The following is a 21,654-nucleotide window of genomic DNA, read 5'->3' on the forward strand; positions in this document are numbered from 1 at the left end:
AATGTTGGCTACTTAGCGATAGATTTGTGAGATATTATTTTATATTCTGTCTGCCTACTGATATGGTCCCTTTGAATCTATATTCTAGCATACTACATTCACCTACTGTTCCCAAGGTATAAAGCTTGTATCTAGATTATGAGTATTTCATATACCACTATGTTAAAGAACACTTTTGTTATCAAAGAAAATTCCCTTTTAAATTTCTCACAATACGAATAAACTTATATCAACCTGCAACATCTTGTATTCTGGATTAAGCGGTTCAAATAACTAGGCGTAAAAAATTGTTTGTTTCCGGTATCCCGACCTACCCTAAATTTTTGGCCCGACCCTAAATGTTTTTATGGCCTTGGGGAATATTTTTTTCAACTTTTTAACAAAAACCTTACTTTTTATGCTTTAAACATGGTCAGTGATGTTAGAAATCAACTTACTGATGCTTTAAAGGCATAACCCCCTTACTTGTATTCATTTTTTGACATAAAAATAATTTCCGAAAAGTCTCACTTGATAAAAAAAATCCAAAAAAACATTTTTCCGACCTACCTACCCTAATATTTTTGAGCATGTTACCGGAAACAAAGAATTTTTTAGGCCCTATTCTTTCCCGAAGTACGATAGAGTATGAATCATTTTACAAAATCATGATTAATAAAATTAGCATTGTCGTAGTGCACTTAATGAATAAGATAGACAAGGTGTAAAATAGAGGTTTAATGTACTAGACAAATTTCAATGCATATCAGACATGGGAATAACCTATACCAGTAACTACACCCACAGCATATTAGCAAAAAAAAAAGAAATAAGGTCAATAATAAGGACCATGTATTAAATATTCAAAAGCACTTTGCACGGTAATCAAATATTCAAAGCACCTATATTATTGGAAAGTAAGAATACTGGTACATAGGCGAGTTTTACTATCAAATCTTAGCAAGGGTGATCGTGGCAGCGGCTTGATAATTTGCCGTCATCGTGTGCGGACTTTAGTATACAACATACCTGGGCGATGTAAATTAAACATATGACCGTATTTTGTAATACGTACAAAATAAATATATTTCATTTATAGTATTTTAATAAGCGAATCATTTTAGAACTTAGTTTTTAACTCGACTTTTCAAAGGATAGTCTCAGCTACTGCACTCACTCGCCCCTTTTGTCCGTATCGGCGTCGGTGTCCTCTGTAACCATATAGGAATGTATGGAAACTTCACTGTAGTTATTTGACCAACACTAAACGGCTTCTGTCTTATAGTTTCAATTTTTAAAGCAATAAAGTAACTGAGTACTCGGTAAGACAGCATGTAAAATACATCCTACGTTTATCTAATATTGTGACCTTTTCAATTTATGAAGCTCCATAAATAAGTTATTGGATATGTCTATCTAGTGGTTTTAATCATGGGCACCTCTGGTGACCTCAAACTGACTACTAGCATACATATTTGACAAATAAAAGAATGAAAGCAGTAGTTACTTTATCAGTGGTAAAATCCATAAAGTAATGCTCAAATCATGATTCTAGTTTTCGTGAATTATTTAAAGTTGCCAATAATAAGCAATCATTACTATTTTTTTGCTACTGAGTGTATAAGCACTGTCAATTCGGTGTATGACTTGTATGTCAAGCCTTCTTTTGTAATATAACACGACTTAATATGTTAATATCAGACACTTACGTAAGAGATTCTTCAATAGAGTTTTTAAATTCATTTATTTCAAAGGAGATTAACTACAATTTAAAAAAAAAATAGCTTATTTCCTATATCAATGAGAAAATCATTGAAACAAGTAACGTGAAGAACTTGTATAATGGTTGAATTTGGGTTTAGTAATTTCATATATAAAGGCTGGATTGTGGCTGAACAGGCCACTGTTTTCTTGTCTGTTCTTAAGACTCTACTTTTTGATGTTAATCACTCTACAGTAAAAGGAGTCAACAACAACCAAATGTCAACAAATTTAACTAAAATATTTAGACATATTACCAAAATTTTGATAGTCCAATAAATTAATTCATAATGAAATTTAGATGAACTGCTGTGACCTTAAATATCACGTGTAAAATAAATTCATTTTATTTCTACTACTATGCTTACAATATCACAGCTGATATACCATCGGGCAATTAGAGAAAAAATTAGAAAAAAAAAACATTTGCTTGCAACTCTGATCCGTTAACAGTTGGAAAAATAGAGCAGCCTTTAAGACTCAGACACAGTTTTTAGTATGATAAACGTCTGATAAACTCTTTTTACACAGTCCAAAACGTTTTTCTGACATTTTTTGCAAAACTCTGAAAAGTTTTTCTTCTGTCTACGACTTATCCGATTTTCCACTAATTAATAATTCATGTTTTTTTTTCGATAAGAATGAAATAATATCTATTTACATGCACGTGCTTACACAACTGACAATATCACTGCAGCTACCATCAGAGAAAATATCATGTGTAGGAAACAAGCGTAGTTAAAAATCTAGATTGATGACGGGATGTCGTGTATCAGACAATGATTCCAATTACTTCTGTTAGATAGTCCTCCCATTATCTAGTTAATTTAAATGCATACTAAGAAAAGGCATTGATATTTGTTGTGGGTTTATTGCAAACGCCGGTTGATAGAAGATCATTACGCAACTGACAATAGTACAGTTGTATTATAGAAGAGTAAATCCTGTTTTTATAATGACACAGGAAGCCATTTATAGTTGCCATACATTATCTAACAAAAAGGTTCATATATTGGAAACAATCACATGGCGGATGATTTTCTTACTGCTTTTGGCATTTATTTTAATTTTTCAGACTTACAAAATGCTTAATGGGTACTTAGCTTTGAATATATTATAACGCTTATTTCCCGGATAGTGTATTAAGGGGACGCATATTGCTACATTCACAGTTCATATAGCAATGCGGAAGGGGTGCATATTCAAGAAATTGTTGGTGGGAAAATAAAAAACATATTCCTAAACTGATATAATACTGATGGACACCTGTAATATTCAGTATTTTGTAGATAAGGATGTGGTACTATGAATGTAATAGGAAAACAGAGGTCTTTGTGAAAGTACATTCAACACAAAATATTAAGCTTTTGTATAAGGAAAAAACAGGTTTTTTACAATAACAGTGTTCCAAATAATGTTGAAGGGATGAAATTTTCTTTCTAACACACCAGGTTTGCTTAAACATGTAAAAATTTAACGCCACGTCTGTTCATCTCGGGATGGACGCCATATTTGTCATTGATAAAAAATGTAAACAAAAAAATCAGAGTGGGATTAGCATTGCAAGGGCATAACATGACATTCTACACAATGAATACCTTAGAACAGATATCTAAGATGCTACACAGGTCAGGCGGGTTAAATGCATAATGTCGATCACTTGAAATTCATCTTGAAAATGTGGTTAATTTTAGTTTGTGTACATGGTTTTTAATTTTCCCACGACTTCTCGGCGATTCACTGCAAATGTATTACTGCGTCGGACGAAAGGTAACTCTAATAAACAACGGGAGACAACTTAGGTGTCATCACGTGTACGATTTTTAAAAAAACATGTCGATGATTATAATTTCTTATCAAATAATGAATCCTATTCAGATATTCGTCTTTAATATTAGAAAATTATTAATTTCTGTGGACATTTGTCAAATAATATTACTCACAGTGGACTACTTTGCGCATCAAACTGGTTTCCGCTTCAGTTGTGAGGCACTTCCGTTATACTTTTTGACAACAATAACAAAACACAAAATGAATCAATAAAGTCACTTATAAACCGACTGCTACTTAAATCAGTGTAAGTAAAGTTGTTGTTACAACATTATACATGTTCGTTACGTTATGATATGAAGTTTATCTTGAACTGCATAATCCATTAATTACGTTTAGATGATATTGCATTTACAACTTATTTGACCCCGTTTTTTTACGTGAATGACAGCATTCTCGTGCAACTCGTGCAAACAGAATTATGAAAAGTATGGTGGAGAATTCAAGGACAAATTATAAATGACATTAAAGTGAGGATAACTGTATATTCGTCCAGTTTTGATCATTGACATTCCTGCTGTCTATTAGTAACTTTTGTGAACAAGATTAGAATGTTGCTTTTGCACATATACACATTGATTGGACCTCTCAACCAAATTTCATACCTTATTTTTGGGATTTTTAAGACAATACAATTCAAAAGTTTGTTGAATGTGTTTTGATATTTAAGTGCATTGTAGTTCATGAATACCAAGTTAAAAATTAATAATGGCAACATTTCTAGGCCTTTATTGTAAGCCACTAGACTTCTGTAACGATAAATGTTTAATGTATTAAGGGGAATATACTCTTTTAGTTTTGTAATGTGGCATTCCTTGACCACCGTATCTTTTCTTATGCACTACTTTGTAAACAAACTAAATAATGTGTTTTAGCTCACATATGCGAAATGAAAAGCAAGACAGTGAACTTATTTCACATTCTTTCTTTAAATTAGAATATGTAGGACATTGATAAATGTTTGGACAAAGTGAAGCACTATTATTTTTGCACCAAAAAGTCTTAATTGTTGACTTTGAATGTACACAAGAAGTCTTATGTAATTCAACAATAACTTTCTTGTTTTAGTTTTTCTCATTTTTGTTTTAGTGAGCAATCCTTTGTGTACTTATAACAGTTGAAACAGTATTCATTTCATTTACCAAAACCTTGTACTTTTTTGCAGGTAAATTTTATAATACCCCACCCACTTTTTTCTAATTTCAAAGTATGCGTCCCCTTAAGGTGATTTATCACTTGGAATCATTGCTCTAAATATTTTACACATTTAAGAAATAGATGGTGGTTTTGTAGTTTTCATCTTGTTATCACAAAACATGAAATATGTTTAAAGTGTATATCCGCCTTGTTCTCCGTTTCACCACTTTATAACCGTTATTTACCTCCCCAGCATACAGTCCAGGCCGATACAATGTAAGCTGGTATATAGCTTGAAACAATTGTAAATTAATGGACCAAATATCAAAATATTTAACCTGCACTTATGGTCCTTGGTGTATGAAAAAGCGCCATACTTAACCATGTTCATAATCAAGTACTTTTCTTATCCAATCTACTCATATTTAGAAATAATATGGTTACGCTCTAACTAGCTCTGTAGGACCACATTCGTAAAAGATCGCATTTGTAACAGATTTCGTACGTATGCGATCGCATTCGTAACAGGTAAAATGTGTTACGAATGTGTTTGTCCAACATGGGGGTTGACATGAGAAGCACATATGTATCATGTTGAGTTTTATACTGTAAATGTTCAATCAGTGAGTATTTATCGCAACATCATTAAATGACTGCCATAAGCACTATCACAAGTTAGCGTCGTCGTCGTCGTCGTCGACGTAAATGAGGTCATAAAATTATTTGAGCCCCATCATGAGAAAATGGGCCTTCAGGAATCTTTGGGAATCTTCGAGGCCTTGCAACCAGTGTTGACCCAGATCAGTCTGCACATCCGCGCAGTCTGATCATGGCTCACACCGTTCGCTGTTATTTCAAAGAAGGCCTATTCTACCCGAATATGAAATTTTCTGACCCTAATACAGATGCATAAATGCACAGGTCAGCCTAAATACAGACTTTCCGGAAATTCACGAAAATATCCGAATGCCAATTTTCCTGTGACGTGGCTCAATTTTTATTATCATTTCTGCATCCACTGCCACTACCACTATAATATGATTACAACTTCAGTTACTTATACTGTTACCTCGACTAGCTGCAATGAAGATCCACATGTTCAGGTCACTGGTTCGAACCCGGTGAGGACATACATTTGTAGCTATTTTCGTTATCCAGAGCTGTTTCAAGTTGGGTGTAAAACAGGAAGTTGCTATGTCCAGGGACAAATTATAAACAACTTGTCATGGACGGAGTCGTTAGCCTTAAGTCTAGGAGGGCTCGACCTTGTGCATGCTGCGAACTAATGTATATGAGATTCAAAGAAAATATACCTTAGTTTTTAATTACCTTCACCCCAATGAGCCCGCTTTTAAGGTAATATGCCTTCTTTTATTATAATCCCGCCGTGAAATAGCGGAGTTTGTGCGTTCGTGCAGTTATATATAGCTTCATGTTCTTGGTATAACTTGCCCATGCATAGTCAGATTTTCAAATTATTTGGTACAAATGATCAGCATGGATAGAAGGTTTGTTGCGATCATGATCCATGTTGCTATATTCAAGATCAAGGTCACAGCTTTGAACTTAGATGTGTTTTGTTATTTTGTTGTAATATACACGTTTGTGTCCGGATCATAATTGCTTTAGTCAGATTTCCAAATACTTTGGTACAAATAACCACCATTAATGACAATCTGTAGTGATCATATAACACCTATTACTGCAAATGTATCAAAGTTCGGCACCCTGTAGAATGGTTTTGATGAATATTAAGTTTGTTTGTTGGATTCACAGCGCCTGTTTTCAACAGTATTCAGGTAATAGGCCTACAGTTAAGGGAAGTTAATTTTTCCATTGATTCTACAACGGACCAGTCCAAGATGATGATGATGATTATGATGATGATGATGATGATGATAATGATGATAAAAATGTCAATAATATTAAAACCAGTATAACAGTATCTTTATGTTAGTAACAGACAACTTCCCAGCTAAACAGCACCGATAGAAGAAAATCCCAACAGATACGAGTAGTTTTCACCCTGTCCCGACGTGCGTCCCTCGATACTCTAGTCGATGGTTCTTCCCATTAATTTCAATTGAAAATATACCCTGGTTCATATACGAGTTTACACTCATACGTTCGTTTACGGGTTTGGTAAAACGCACCGATATACTTAAAGTCTTAACTGGGTGAATGAGAGACATCCCTGGAAATTCCGGCCCTGACTAGGAATTCAACCCGCTCCGCCGGTTTGGTAATCTGCAAAAACTATCCACTGCGCCACGCGAGATGGAGTTACTTGTGCCGCTCCTATAGAGATACAAAATAAGAATGTTTCCATACGGATGAAGACACCAGGCATGGCATGAAAACTCTCTTATTGAATATTATTAAATAAAGTTCACGTCATGGTTTTAAATGGGACATTTTTCATTTGATGTATCCATTGTAGTCAGTATAAGTTTTTTCGATTTTTTTTTATGTTTAAAGCAATGCGAATTGACAAAGATAAACAAATCGAAAACGAAAAACCTATCTTGCAGCGGACCCGCGAACGCCGTAGACATCAGGATCAGAACAATAGCCATGAGCAGTCTTCGAATAGTCAAGCTACTCACTATTTTAAAGTATACATAAATGTGTATATACCCTGTGTTCTACGGAAACAAGAATTCCTATGTTAGTTGAGACTGCATTGATCTTGATTTTAGTGCATTTTATTTGTTGTTGAAGCGATACAACTAGCGATTTGCCGATTATAAAAGTTGAACAGGGATTGCATGTGGTGTGCATCTTCTCCTTTAATCATACATATTCATATCTTCATGCATTCAGTAAAAATGAAATCTTACAAACCAAAACCGATAGTAACATGTATATTATAGTACCATGCTACTATGAACAGACCAGTGATGATAACGGTATTCTTGCCAAGTTTAATTGCCAGATAACAAACCAGTACCAAGATATTAACCTGACCGGAAATATCCCTATAATCAACAAGAGGGTCGTCATGACCCACTATCGCTCATATGAGTAATACTATACTTTACATGTTATTAAATCTGTGATTTTTTGCCATTTCAGGGGCCATAACTCTAACACAAATAGCGTGATGTGGCTACTCTTCGAGGAAAAAAAAGCAAGATGTTAATGATATGTAATTGCAATGCAAGTTTGGTCAAAATCAAATAATAAATATGATCTATGTCATGTTCACAATGCTAAAGTCAGCAAATTTTGTCATTTTAGGGGCCATAACTCCAGGTCAAATGGTGCTATACAGCTTGGTTTCGCAAGAAACCGAGATGTTATAGATATATAACTTCTATACAAGTTTGGTCAAAATGAAATATGAATTATGGCCTCTATTGTGTTCACAAGACTAAAATAAGCAAATTTTGCCATTTTAGCCATAACTCCGAGACAGATGGCGCGATATGGCTGTTTTTAAATGGAGTGATCCTTTATAAAATCAATAAAATTCAAATAATAAGTGTAGTCTCCATTGTGTTGACAAGGATAAAATCAGCATGTTTTGCCAATTGAGGGGCCGTTACTCCAAGTCAAATGGTGTAATACGGTTATTTTTGAAAGGAATCGAAATCTTATAGATATATGAGTTGTGTGCAAGTTTAGTCAAAATAAACAAAAAAATGTGGTCTCTATCGCGTTCACAAGGCTAAAATCAGTAATTATTGCCATCTTTGGGGCCATAACTCCAAGACGAATAAGGTAATATGGTTGGTTTTTGAAAGGAACCGAGATATCATAGATATATACAAGTTCTGTGAAAGTTTTGTCAAAATTAAATAATAAATGTTTTTTTTTTTATCGTATTCACAAGAAAAATGTAAACGGACGGACGGTCGGACGACGGACGACGTACAAAGGATGGTCACAATATCTTACTTTGTCACTTCGTACAAGTGAGCTAAAACATGTTACAAATGTGTTTCAGATGTAAAAATGCACTTTTTTGTTCATTTTTCCGATTGAAAATGACATGTGACAAATGTGATCAGATGTCACATCAAAAATCGGCATCGATCACATTTGTCTCAAAAATTGTTACAAATGTGCTTGATTTCTGTTACATATGCGATCTCATTTGTAACACCTGTTACATATGCGATCGCATTTGTAACACATTTTACAAATGCGATCTGTTACGAATGTGGTCCTACAAAGCTCTGATAATTTCAGGCCTGGCTGTGGCTCACTTATCAACACCAGAAAATTGGCCTAGCTTGGTGCTCAAACTCGGTTCAGCTTAGTTGGTCGAGTCGCTGATGCTTTTTTATTCCAGTTAGCTTATTAATCTTACCAAGATATACCTCGATACTACTCAACACCAATATCAAATAAATTTAAAACTGTAGATTAATTTATTTTACCCTTAACAAGAATTGAGACATTGTAATATAAGGCTACTGAATAACATATACCAAGATGGTATCAGCAAAACATCTTTAGTGAAAATCAAGTAAGTCACCAATATAAAAGTTTATAAATCTTTATAATTAATTACCTAATAAACTTACTTTACTGTTGAAAAATATTAACTTACGCCAAAATAATCAGGTCTGAAAAGTCTGCAAAGTCGAAACAGAATAGTTACCAAAATAAATTTAGGTCTTCTGGCCCCGTGTTCACAAAACATTTTCAGTCTCAGCTGAGTTTGATACCGAAACTTTATCTGTCATTTATATCTAAACAGCATGTTTAAAATTAGGTTTGAAGTTAATAACTATTTTCAAGTGACTATTTAGTACTGATGGTCAGTCTCATTTGGAATTTAACCATGACGTTTTAGTAAAACTGATATTAAAATTTCCAACTCAAACTTAGCTGAGACTGAAAAATGTTTTGTGAACACGGGGCCTGGTGTACTTTTTCCTTTGAAATGTTCCAGTACATTTGGTCTGGAAATGGTTTAGCACGTGGTTTTATCGATGCGTGGTGGCTCCTTGTATTATTTCATGAAACATGGTATCTAAAAACTGATGCACGTTTCTTCAATTCGGTTGCATAGTCTTTGGCTTTGTCCTTTTGTGACCTCCGGCTTAATTTTGCAACGACTGACAAGACTGTCTCTATCTTTCTTTACCTTGAATCCGAATGAATGAAGGAATGCAAGCTAAATTTCTAGAGCAGACCTTGGGATCTTGCTAAAGGTTCGATTATAGGTAAGTCAATTGATTGACAAACACGGATGTCCTATTTCACTATGTTTACAAAAAAATACCAAATTGACATCGAAATAACACACATCATATATTATAATGAGAGGAAGTTGTGTCTGTGAGAACTGTAGTGGCATCCTCGCTGGTTAACGTTCGCTGCGCCGTGCTAAGTCTTGCTATATCATAGTGGCAAAATACCAATTTCTGGTGGAAATAATGTAACTTGCGTGCGGTGATCACCGTTACCATACTTTCTGTGCATGTCGATATCCTTTATTAAATTTAATATTTTCTAAGAAACATGCTTACATACGAAACTTTAATAAAGAGAAAATGGGCATAAGTTTGCAAACATGACAGCCAGCGTTATCATACCTGTCATCTGAGGTTATCGCATGATGTCACAGATGTCTGCACAATTTGGAAACATTTTTGATCAAGTATTCTCAGAAAAATGATTACTTGCAAATTAAACTACAAAATTTTTAAGTTAAAAAAGGGTATAATTTAAACAAAGTAAAAGTTCCAGTTACATAACTATCTCATGATACTGAAGATATATATGAAGTTTGAAAGCATTCGGCCTGGTACAGCTTACATGCAAACGCAAGTCGACAAAAGGGTGGTAACAAAAGCTCACATATTTCAAAAATTTCAAATGAACGCCTACGAAAGATTTACAACAATATGTAATAGTCAATTTACAAAACAACCAAAATACGAAATAGATACAGACAAAAAAATTGTGATTATTTTCGAGAAAATAGATACAAGATGTGTTTTAATACATGTATTACTGTTTATGTACTGCTCAGATATACATGCATTGTATCTTTTACTAAACCGAAATTCATTTGAGCATATGTATTTTCAAGTACATGTATTATACAGTTAAAGAACCAAGTCACTGGACTGTAAGCTCTGCTGAGTCAGTTCTCTTATATGTTTAACTAAAACAATTTCTGGTTCAAGGATATATCGCTACAGCAACGGTTTTGAAGTTCAACAAATCTACTTCTGAAATGAATCAATGTAGATTATATCATAATTAATCTCCAAAATGACACTAGCCTGGAACCTCTTTTCTTATATTCCTACATACTTTGAACTCTAAAAGCCGAGCCATGAGGTGTCGTCCAGTTTGCCAATAGACGATAATTATAGATTATTGATCACAACAAAGGGATGATATCATACCTTTATATCTAGAAACAAGTGTAGAAAGTTATGATTTATTGGAGCGCAAGCACTGGGCCATTGGTGACTACGAAACAAGGTGTTGTAAATTCGATACCCGCTTCTCCAGTTTAACTATGAGTTCTGTGTATTTGGTACTTTAAATCTGGTGTAGTACATACACATGTAGTTACATAATACAAGATCATTTACCAAAGTCTCTTGTGGCAGCATACTTTAATTAGGTTGCTGTAGTTTTAGAAAGCTTTTTTGGTGTAAAGTGCATTTCTCCGATAACAATGTATCATCACGCAACTAAAATAGCTTTGAGGAAATGTTACAATTTAACTGTCTGTGAAATATAGGTCGAAGCATTTTCCATAAGATCTGTTTTCTAATGGGCAAAGTATTAACAATTTAACATTACCCTTATGTTTTAAATGAAATGAAATGAAATATACAAACTGACGTTATCAAAGTGGGCGTGTGTTAGTGGAAGGTGGAAAACAAGAGTAAACCTCAATAAGGAATGCCAAAACAATATTTACAGTCAAAATGTACCTATATTTAATACATTATTTGTTCAGTAAACTATTTTGTCATCAGAGGCGGATGTCATAACTATAGATTACACAATCTCACAAGCTATTGGTGGAGGACGTGCGTCGTGACTTAAGATTGTCTTAACTCATTATGACGGTAGCAAAGACTTTTGCAATATTTACATGTGAAGAAAATCATTGAGACAGACGCACTAATCGTATTTTGTTTCCTGTGAATTACCTTAGATCCCCAAAACGCTTGATATATCGTGTGTGTTGTTTACAAATGCCACACAGCCATGTGAGATACATGTATTTTACATGAAAATAGTACGAATCCATTTGGTCGTAAAGCTTTACTTTCCAATAACTGCAAAATACAATTTATCTTAAGTAACTTTTGTATCGAATTTACAAACATTCCAGAACATTACTGATAAATATTTTGTGTCACTAAGCAAAAAATAAGAAATAATTATTAAATATAATTCAAACTACACGGCTGCTAATCGCGCAATTCCAGCACCACTGGTGCTCCGCTTCGATAGAATTGCTGCACTTCCGGTGAACGACTTGCGAAGGGAATCTCAACAAATTTACGGTCAGTGGTTTCTTTTTCTTTATAATGTTTTTAATATGAAACACTATATCAAAAATCGGGCTTCGTAGTTCGACCTGTATATAAACAAAGACTTATCCTAGAAATTTCGTCTTAATTAGAGGTACGATGAAATTTCTGCACGCGTAGTGACCCAAACGTTACTCAAAGGAATCACAATGCTGTAGATAAGTTTTCACATTTCAAAGGATGAAATAGCAAAATTCCCCTCAGATATTACAAAGGCGGCTTACTTAAAATCGTCTTTTCCTTACAAAGAGAGCATACATATGGATGAAAAAGTCAAATAGAACTGTTTCTCCAATTGCGACACAGGAGATAGAATTGCGCATATATTTATTGTGAAATAATATTCGTTTGCAGTAATAATGTTTCTATGTTTTATATTGTTAATCACGTCATAGGTTTTGCTCAAACCAACGTAAAAGAAGGTGTATGACTATTAATATGTTGTTACCGCGTCTGAATTACGTTGCTGCCACCCGAATTCTATAAATTGTAAAGAATGCTATTAAATCGTAAAACTCGATTAAAGTGTACTAGATTCCGAAACAAATGTTCACTATTATACCAGATTTATATTGCGCCCTATTCATGCACGTGTTCAAAGGCGCTTTACATAACATACATTTTTCCCCACTTAATGGTTTCCATAGACTTATTTCAGACTCTGGAGTGCCTGTGATAAATTACAGACTCCGGAATATACCGAATTCAAGCGACTTGAATGACAAGTATCTTTATCATATGTATATATTTTGTAACCATGGTAATCCTAACCCTAACCTTTAGTCAGTATATTACACATACTATAAAATTTGCGTATTTTGCCATGCGCTTCGACGGGACATGCGCAGAAGGCCGCTCAAGGTGTGAAATCAGCATCATCGTATATCTTATTCAAAAGTCTCCATGAATGGAAGTTTCAAAATTTTGAATGATATCTTCAAAATGTAGATTTCATTGGTGAAATGCCTTTTATTCCTTTGTAAACTTATAAAATGTGTAAATTTAGAAAAAATATCCCAAATGTAAGTTAGAAAATTAAAGGTGTGCAAGTTCATATCATGATAAAGACTCATGCAAGGTTTAATCAGTTTGTATGTAATACTTTTTGAGTTAGCCGCGCCACAAGGTGAAAATGTGCATTTTTGACTATTTCAGGGGCCATAACCCTGGAAATAGGGGGCGGACCTAGGTGAAAAATAGGGGGTGCGCAAGTTCATATCATGATTAAGACTCAGGCAAGGTTTCATGAATCTATATCAAATACTTTTTGAGATAGGCGTGTCACAATGTGAAAATGTGCATTTTTGACTATTTCGTGGGCCATAACCCTGGAAATAGGGGGCGGAGTCAGACGAAAAATAGGAGGTGCGCAAGTTCATATCTTATAAAGACTCATTCAAGGTTTAATCAATTTATATCGAATACTTTTTTAGCTAGGCGCGTCACGAACTTCGGATGGACGGACGGACGCACGCACGCACGCACGCACGCACGGACGGATACATGGATAAGAGCAAATCTATATACCCCCACCACTCATGCGGGGCACAAAAAGCGTTGCGTTTTAGCGCAATCCACTGAGAAAATAATTGCATTTGAAAATGGGATTTTATTGCCCAAAAATGATTAAAATTTGCTGTAGAAATAGATGTATCCTTTCAGATTCATTATCTGAGAAATCTTGTCTAATATGTTCAGTCCTCACATGAACACTGATAAAGATATCATGAAAATATTACAAGTCCTTTTATTTTTACCTTATTAACATCTTAGGAGTACTTTATGGGTTAATGTGGTCTTTAAAAGACTTATATGAGAAATATCCTTGTAACGGAAAAGGCGACTTAAACAGTAAAAATCTGTCATAATATCAAGATTGTGATGTTATTAATGATGTCATTCGTATAAGCTTTACAGGTGTTGCAAGACGGTAGAAAATTTGCAACAAAACGTTTTTGAATACTTAATAGTGTCATAGCTTTTGTTTTCTGTTATCTTTATTAATTTCATGTGAGATCAAAATACGTTGCTTCTACTGAGAAATGTTTTTTTATTTTTTTTTTTTTTTTAATTTGAGTTAATTACTCATTGTCTGAATATTTTGATCTCGTTACAGATGCCACCCGTATCAAGAAAAATAATTGTCTGTAGTACTTGTGACAAAGAGTACACACAAGCCTTGTCTCCTGTGTCGCAATTGGAACACCAGTTCTATTTTCACTTATTTCATCCATATGTGTGCTTTCTTTGTAAGGAAAATACGATTTTAAGTAAGCTTATGTAATATCTGAGGGGATGTTTGCTATTTCATCCTTTGGAATGGGTAAATATTCAAGAAAATAACATTTATCTACAACATTGTGATTCCTTTGCACAAAGTTTGGGTCACTACTCGTGCAGAATTTGCATCGTACCTCGGTCGTTCTTCCACTAATTAAGACAATATTTTCCAGGATAAGTCTTTGTTTATATACAGATCAACTACGAAGCCCAATTCATGATATAGTGTTTTCAAATTAAAAGCATGTAAAGAAAAAGAAACCACTGACCGTAAATTTGTTGATTTTCCTTTCGCATATCGTTCACCGGAAGTGCCGCAATTCCATCGAAGCGGAGCACCAGTGGTGCTGTAATTGCGCGATTAGCAGCCGTAAAGTAACATAAGTGAGACAAAACATAAAAGTAAAGCCGCATGCAAAGAAATATGCGGAAGAAATATGAGCTGAAATAGATCTATTTTCAAATAAAGTTCATGGCACAAGTATAACAGTCTAGAGCTAAAGTACTAAATTCTTTCAAACAGCAATCATCTAAACGCTGGTCCGCCAAAAGCTATGATTCCGTTTTGAGGTTTTGTAGCTTCTGCATCAGCTTTGTCCTAATATTTGGTGCAATACCCATACTGGCAAGAGTGTCTTCAGAATTTGGTTGCCCGGCAATTAAATCAGATATTGCCTGAAAAGAATAATTAATAACTGAGACTTGTAACTGATGAAAAATATAGGTATTATGAATTTGCTTTCATTTTCGTGACTGAAATATACTTTATTTTCAGTAAGTAGGCAGCTTATTCCTAAATGTGATTCCTCTTGAACACAATAACAAATAAATTCTACTAGTGAATCTTAAATGTAAAACATATGAAAGTTAACATTTCCGTAGTCTATCTATTACATGTATGGAGTTGTTACCTTTAGTTCGTCCATAGAAAGGGAAGCAATGGCGTCTGTAGCGGCATCTTCAATTTTCTGATTTAATTTATCCTGAATATACATTATTTCATAGTTATAATAAAACATGTTTGATAATTTTTACATTTTCAATTTTCCGCAAAGGTTAGGTTAATACTAAAAAGGTTTTAATTGTAGTATAACGTTACTTTTGTAGACTTAACGTTTTTCAGTTACATTTAATTTTCATTATATCCGTTGCTCAAACACAGGGACTAGCAGTCACAGGTGCGCGTTATTTATCTTGTTATAACTGTTTGCAAAATTGGTGTTAAACATAATAAAGAAAAGTGTGATACAGTTATCATTTCGCTGTTCATATACTACATTCTACCTTAAAAAGTCCCCCACACATGTAGACAACATGCAAAATAATAACGCAGTACTTAATGTACAGAATGTATTAACAACAAAAATATGTATATACCCTCTCCTCTTGTCTCTGCTGCCTCTCTTGCAACACATACTCTCCCCTTACTTTTGTCATTTCTGTATATATAAACATAATAACGTAATAGTAAATTAAAAATAAATTTGAGCCGCACCATGAGAAAATCAGCATAGTGCGTTTGCGACCAGCATGGATCCAGATCAGGCTGCACATTCGCGCAGTCTGGTTAGGGTCCATGCTGTCCGCATTCAAAGCCTATTGCAATTATAGAAACCATTAGCGAACAGCATGGATATCCGCGCAGGCTGGTCTGGATCTATGCTGGTCGCAAACGCACTATGTTGGTTTTCTCATGGTGCGGCTAATTTAATGTTAGCATCGGTAAATGCTCTGTTCAGGTATATTTACTACATGTACAAAACATCATATATAAATGCATTTCAAAATGGGGAATGTGGTGTGTAGGCAGGATCGTTAATTACGATTTTGACAACTATACATGTACGTTATCATCATACAAACACAAGAGCACTCTACAAATGATCTTGTGGTGTAAAGGTAAATGTTTCTTGTTAGGCATGGGCAGTCAGTCCTCACCTGGAATGCATGGAACCAGCCGAGCAGATGTCATATTTACCTACAGGCTGATACTGCCGGAAACAGTACTAGTTAAATTAAATCAACAAGCACTGTACACTAGTTGGGATATCAGCTACTGTAGACCGCTGGCGTTGAAATCCAGCCTGCTAACCACTACACCATTGACTTTTGTGGAGCAGGAGTGTAGAGCGACAGTGTCTATCATATCTAATCTCGTATGCTTGTATATTGTTTTTACACGAAAGAGACAGTGTCATTTGCGTCTGTTTTATTGTATGATATAATTTTAATATACACATAATATACAATTACAATCATCAGGTGTAATAACATCGTATTGTTCGGATATAGGTAGAACTCCAACTACAATAGTCCCGTTACACTAATATCACTACTTTTTTCTTCTAACCAAACGAATTGTATGAATCACTAAATAATTATGATAAATAAAAGAAAATACAGTGTTCTTATTTCAACTTGCATTAAGCAGCAATCTGTCTTATGCAGCCATGCTGTGTCACTCCCTTGGATGGTTGCTACATTCTAGTTTGATTGTATACATAATGATAGATTGATATATGCAAGAATGTAGAAATAATAAGTAAAAGATACATACCTCCGGCTTTACATTCTAGTTTTGCTCTTCTTCGTTCTTCTTCATCCATGTACCACACCGTTATTGCATACCTAGGTCAGAAACTATAGGTATATACATGTGATATAGACACTAAAATTGCATTAGAACTAAACGACGAATTAATATAACATGCATCTGCAACGACTCGTTGACTTTCTGTAGATGTTAATCATGTTGAATGCTGAACAATGATGATGGCCGTCGTCCGCATTTCCTCAAAATGTGGAAAGAAAAACAGAAGTTTTTTATTTTAAAGATTTTGCCATAAATTAAATACTTGCAGAGAAAGAAAGGTATTAAAAATGTAGACAGAATAGTACTCTATTTTCTTGTAGATTCATGAGAACAAAACAACAACGATACGTATCCCACAGGAACGCCGTATTCCAAGAACGCAACCCCCATACAGCAGTGTATGTACACATGTGAAAAATGTGAAACTCATATATATATTCAGAACTATATAAACAAAGTAAAACATACAGACAACTATGACAAAGGGCAAGGATACGTAACGGTATCACGTTTATATCAAATTGTAAGTAGCGACTGTGGAACATAAGAAGAAAACAACATTTTCCCCTACCAAATAAATGCCCTAGATTGGTACACGTAGTGTTATTCATTCATTCATAGAAGATTCTTTGAAACAAAATCTTTAATTAGGAAATATATGTTGTAATTCTAGGCTTTATATTAACATACATGTACATACAATTGATATTGATTATTAGATGTTAACCTTGTTTTGTATGCAGGTTGAACTTCATGCGGATTCCTTCGGTCACACCAGAAGAAAAGCAACCGGTTAGCGACTGGTGCAATATCAACATGATCATCTGAATCTTCCGGCAGTATACGGAGTAGCCCACCGTCCTCCTGTAATAGGTCAAAATGCAAAGATTCTAAGTAACTGTCTTTCACACACAGTAAATTCTATTCACCATTTATGTCGCAATGTAAAATCCATAATATTTATCTTTATTTATAAAACTGTTGGTGTTATACTCTGCAATTACTTACAATAAGTGATATACTATACACTGTTTCCTAACAATTAACGAACTATGCCATAACATACTCTATAAGCACAATTTATCAGCAAAAAACCTTAATTTAAATACTAATTCAAATTTCTTTATCAGTCTATCATATGTTAAACGTAATACTCTTTGTTGCTTAATATTATGTAAGAACATGTCATTAATTATTTGACAATATTCTTAAATTATGTGTGTAAGATTAACAAATATAATTTCAGAATGAGTCAGAAATGAAATGTTTTATTCAAAAGAATAAATGGAGAACAAGTAATTGTCTAAAAAGAATGAAGAATAAAGAATAATCGATTATATTAAATTATGACACATGCAAACTTGAACAAACATAGACATTATTTGTATCTACATGCAAAACTTTATCTGACGAGTATTTCCGGCTGTTGTTACTGCGCAACCTTTAGCGCAGTAGCCGTTCTGTTACAAGTTAATTGAATGAAACTGTTTTAGAAGGTTAAATTCTAAAAGCGCAGTTTATATATCTAAAGGATATGCAGATGCATCGAAAGTATCGAAGTAGATAATATATCTTTTTCAAAACTGTGTTCATGAAAAGAAATATAGGAAATATCTAACGACTTCAGACATGCAGTCACAATCGATACATGTACGATACCTGTACATTCCAACCTTCGTTGAGGTACAAAATACATGTGACAACTCTTCCGTCACCGTGTGGATTGTCCACGTGACGCCTATAATAAGAACCGTTACCAGGGTAACAGGCGACCATAGCCTTTAAAAAGAGAGACACATAAACAAGTGATTCAATAATTGAGATGCAAAAATGCACACTCGCAAATTATTGGGTCAACATCGGTAATCAGACTTCTATGTAGTACTATATTTAGATTTTAAAAAATGAAATCATTAAATACATAAACACTTCTCATATATAGGCCTATATTCCATTTCCGCATAAAAATAACAAAAAATGATAATAGCGACAATAGTCTGTTATTACAATGTATAAGGCTATAGCTACCCTTTCTCCTAAAAGTTTAAATAATCATTTCGTTAATTAAAGCTATACTATGATTTCACCTATGACTGGAAAGATTTTAAAAAATAGTCACATAAAAGGTTTTTGTGTAAAAAAATGAAATTTTCGAACAAATTTGCTCAAAAAGATCAAAGAATTACTCACTTTCGTGCGTCCATTTATGAAATACTTTTTATCTAAAAATTTGTTAAATTCCCATAAAATGGAATCCATTCTAGACACAATGGATGTAATGCCTTTTACATCTTCTTCTGTACCCTCCAGCCACATGATCTTGTCACTTCTAATATCAGCATTCACTTCTTGTTTTTCGTGTTCACCACTAGTTCTCCCTCCTCCAAGTTTGCCACTGTTAAACCTATTGTCTTCCATGCATTTATTGATGTCTTTTAATGCTTTTTTCATCTTATTTCTTGTAAACAAGCCATCTATTACACAGTACCCTTTTTCGTTCAAATTATTAACGGCAATTTTGGCAACATCTTGTTTATTTGCATGAGCCTGCATACTTATAAAGGCGTCACTTCTAAACGGACGTCTATCAAATGGGGTCACGTCCTCTAAATTATCACCGTTCTTAATGTGTACGTTTTCCTTATCTAAACCTTTAAGCTGATTCGAGTTTCGATCTGCATTTACATTACCTTTATTGAAATCTTCCTTAACGAGTCCATCTTTATTACTCTTTCCGTCCACCATACCGCCTGAAACACGTCCTTTATTATTCGTCGGTAAATGCGTTTTGAAAGTCTCACAAACTTGTTTATGTAACGCCCAGTCTTTTAACTGGTGTTCTCGTGAACAATAATAGGTACATTTACAAATCCCACATCTTTTAAGGTTATTAGTTTCACCACAAATATTGCATGAAATATTGTGATCGATTGTGTCCGCCATGTTGTTTACATTCGCAACTCGACAGTTTCAAACCTCCTTTGAAGAGTACTTTGTGTTAATACTCTATGGAAGATCAGTGTGGACAAAAATCTTTAACATATGTTTCTATCTAAAATTGCAAATAAAACAAAGTCATTCCTTCACAGTTTTGTCAAAATTTAACCATGCATAGTCATGAAATCACAACGTTTACCTTGAAAAAAAAATATATGTACATAATAATAATAATTATGTAGTTCTCCAAGATTTATAGAATGTTATTAAAGTATTATATTTTAATATCAGTCTTTATATTCTTGTAAAAAATATGCATTTGTTTCATTCACATTTTAGATATATTTTAGTAAAATTTCTTATTTCTCCCGCGTTAAGTTATAGCTCAGTACCCGACTGAAATGATGTTGTTAATTTTCAAATATAATATGCTGTAACATTTCATTAAAACACGAAACATGATTAAGAGAAGATAATATGTCATTAAACTTTACGTGTTTGAAAGCTTGTGTCAGTACAGTTGGATAAATGCGTATGACAGTTTTAAGTATTTTCCCAAAATATTGACTTAGGTAAGATTTTTTCTTCTAATTTCCAGTTATATCTAAAAAGATCCTTTTAAAGATTACGTACTGCAGGACATAATTATATTGAATGGAAAACTGCCGTGACTCACTTTTTCAAAACTGTCCAGCAGAAGAAAAATGCATTTTTATTTTACTTCTGGACTCTATTAATTTTTTGAGGTTACTTAATTAGAGCACTAACAGTAGAAGCCATCATGGAGTCTTTGCACGTAGCAGTATAAGGTATGGACGACGGTGACATCCTTTGTTGTTACATTGCAAACATATGCGATGCAACTACTGAGCTAGAATCTTCTCATTTCTAGACTAAAACAAGAGCTGTCTCCATAGGATGACACATGCTCCCGATGGCACTTTGAATGAATAGTTATGGCCGATGTTAGAGTTTAGGACCTTTGACCTATGGACCTGGGTCTTGCGCGCGACATGTCGTCTTACTGTGGTACACATTCATGCCCAATAATTTAAAATCCATGCATGAATGACAAAGATATGGACCGGACACGCCCATCATTGCACTATCATGAAATATGACCTTTAACGTCTAAGTGTGACCTTGACCTTTGAGCTACGGACATGGGTCTTGCGCGTGACACGTCGTCTTACAGTGGTACACATTCATGCCAAGTTATTTGAAAATCCATCCATGGATGACAAAGATATGGACCGGACACGAATGCACTATCATTAAAAATGAACTTTAACGTCTAAGTATGACCTTGACCTTTGAGCTACGGAACTGAGTCTTGCGCGCGACACATCATCTTACTGTGGTACACATTCATGCCAAGTTATTTGAAAATCCATCCATGGATGACAAAGATATGGACCGGACACGAATGCACTATCATGAAAAATGACCTTTAACGTCTAAGTGTGATCTTGACCTTTGAGCTACGGACCTGGGTCTTGCGCGCGACACGTCGTCTTACTGTGGTACACATTCATGCCAAGTTATTTGAAAATCCATCCATCGATGACAAAGATATGGATCGACACGAAAATTGCGGACAGACTGACAGACTGACAG

At 34.3% G+C, this 21,654-nt stretch overlaps 1 protein-coding gene across 1 annotated transcript; it reads right to left on the bottom strand.

Moving 5' to 3' along the window:
• Positions 1-12,232: 12,232 nt before the first annotated feature.
• LOC123545362 (egl nine homolog 1-like) lies at positions 12,233-20,098 on the bottom strand. Its single transcript, XM_045331685.2, has 7 exons — positions 19,291-20,098; positions 18,760-18,879; positions 17,828-17,964; positions 17,065-17,135; positions 15,885-15,946; positions 15,419-15,490; positions 12,233-15,182 (listed from the first exon to the last, which is right to left on the bottom strand). Exons 1-7 carry the CDS (start codon positions 20,041-20,043, stop codon positions 15,060-15,062), a joined length of 1,338 nt encoding a protein of 445 aa, XP_045187620.2. The 5' UTR covers positions 20,044-20,098; the 3' UTR covers positions 12,233-15,059.
• Between the last annotated feature and the right edge of the window lie 1,556 nt (positions 20,099-21,654).

This window comes from Mercenaria mercenaria, chromosome 1 (genome assembly GCF_021730395.1).
Source record: "Mercenaria mercenaria strain notata chromosome 1, MADL_Memer_1, whole genome shotgun sequence".
Taxonomy (NCBI): Eukaryota; Metazoa; Mollusca; class Bivalvia; order Venerida; family Veneridae; genus Mercenaria; species Mercenaria mercenaria.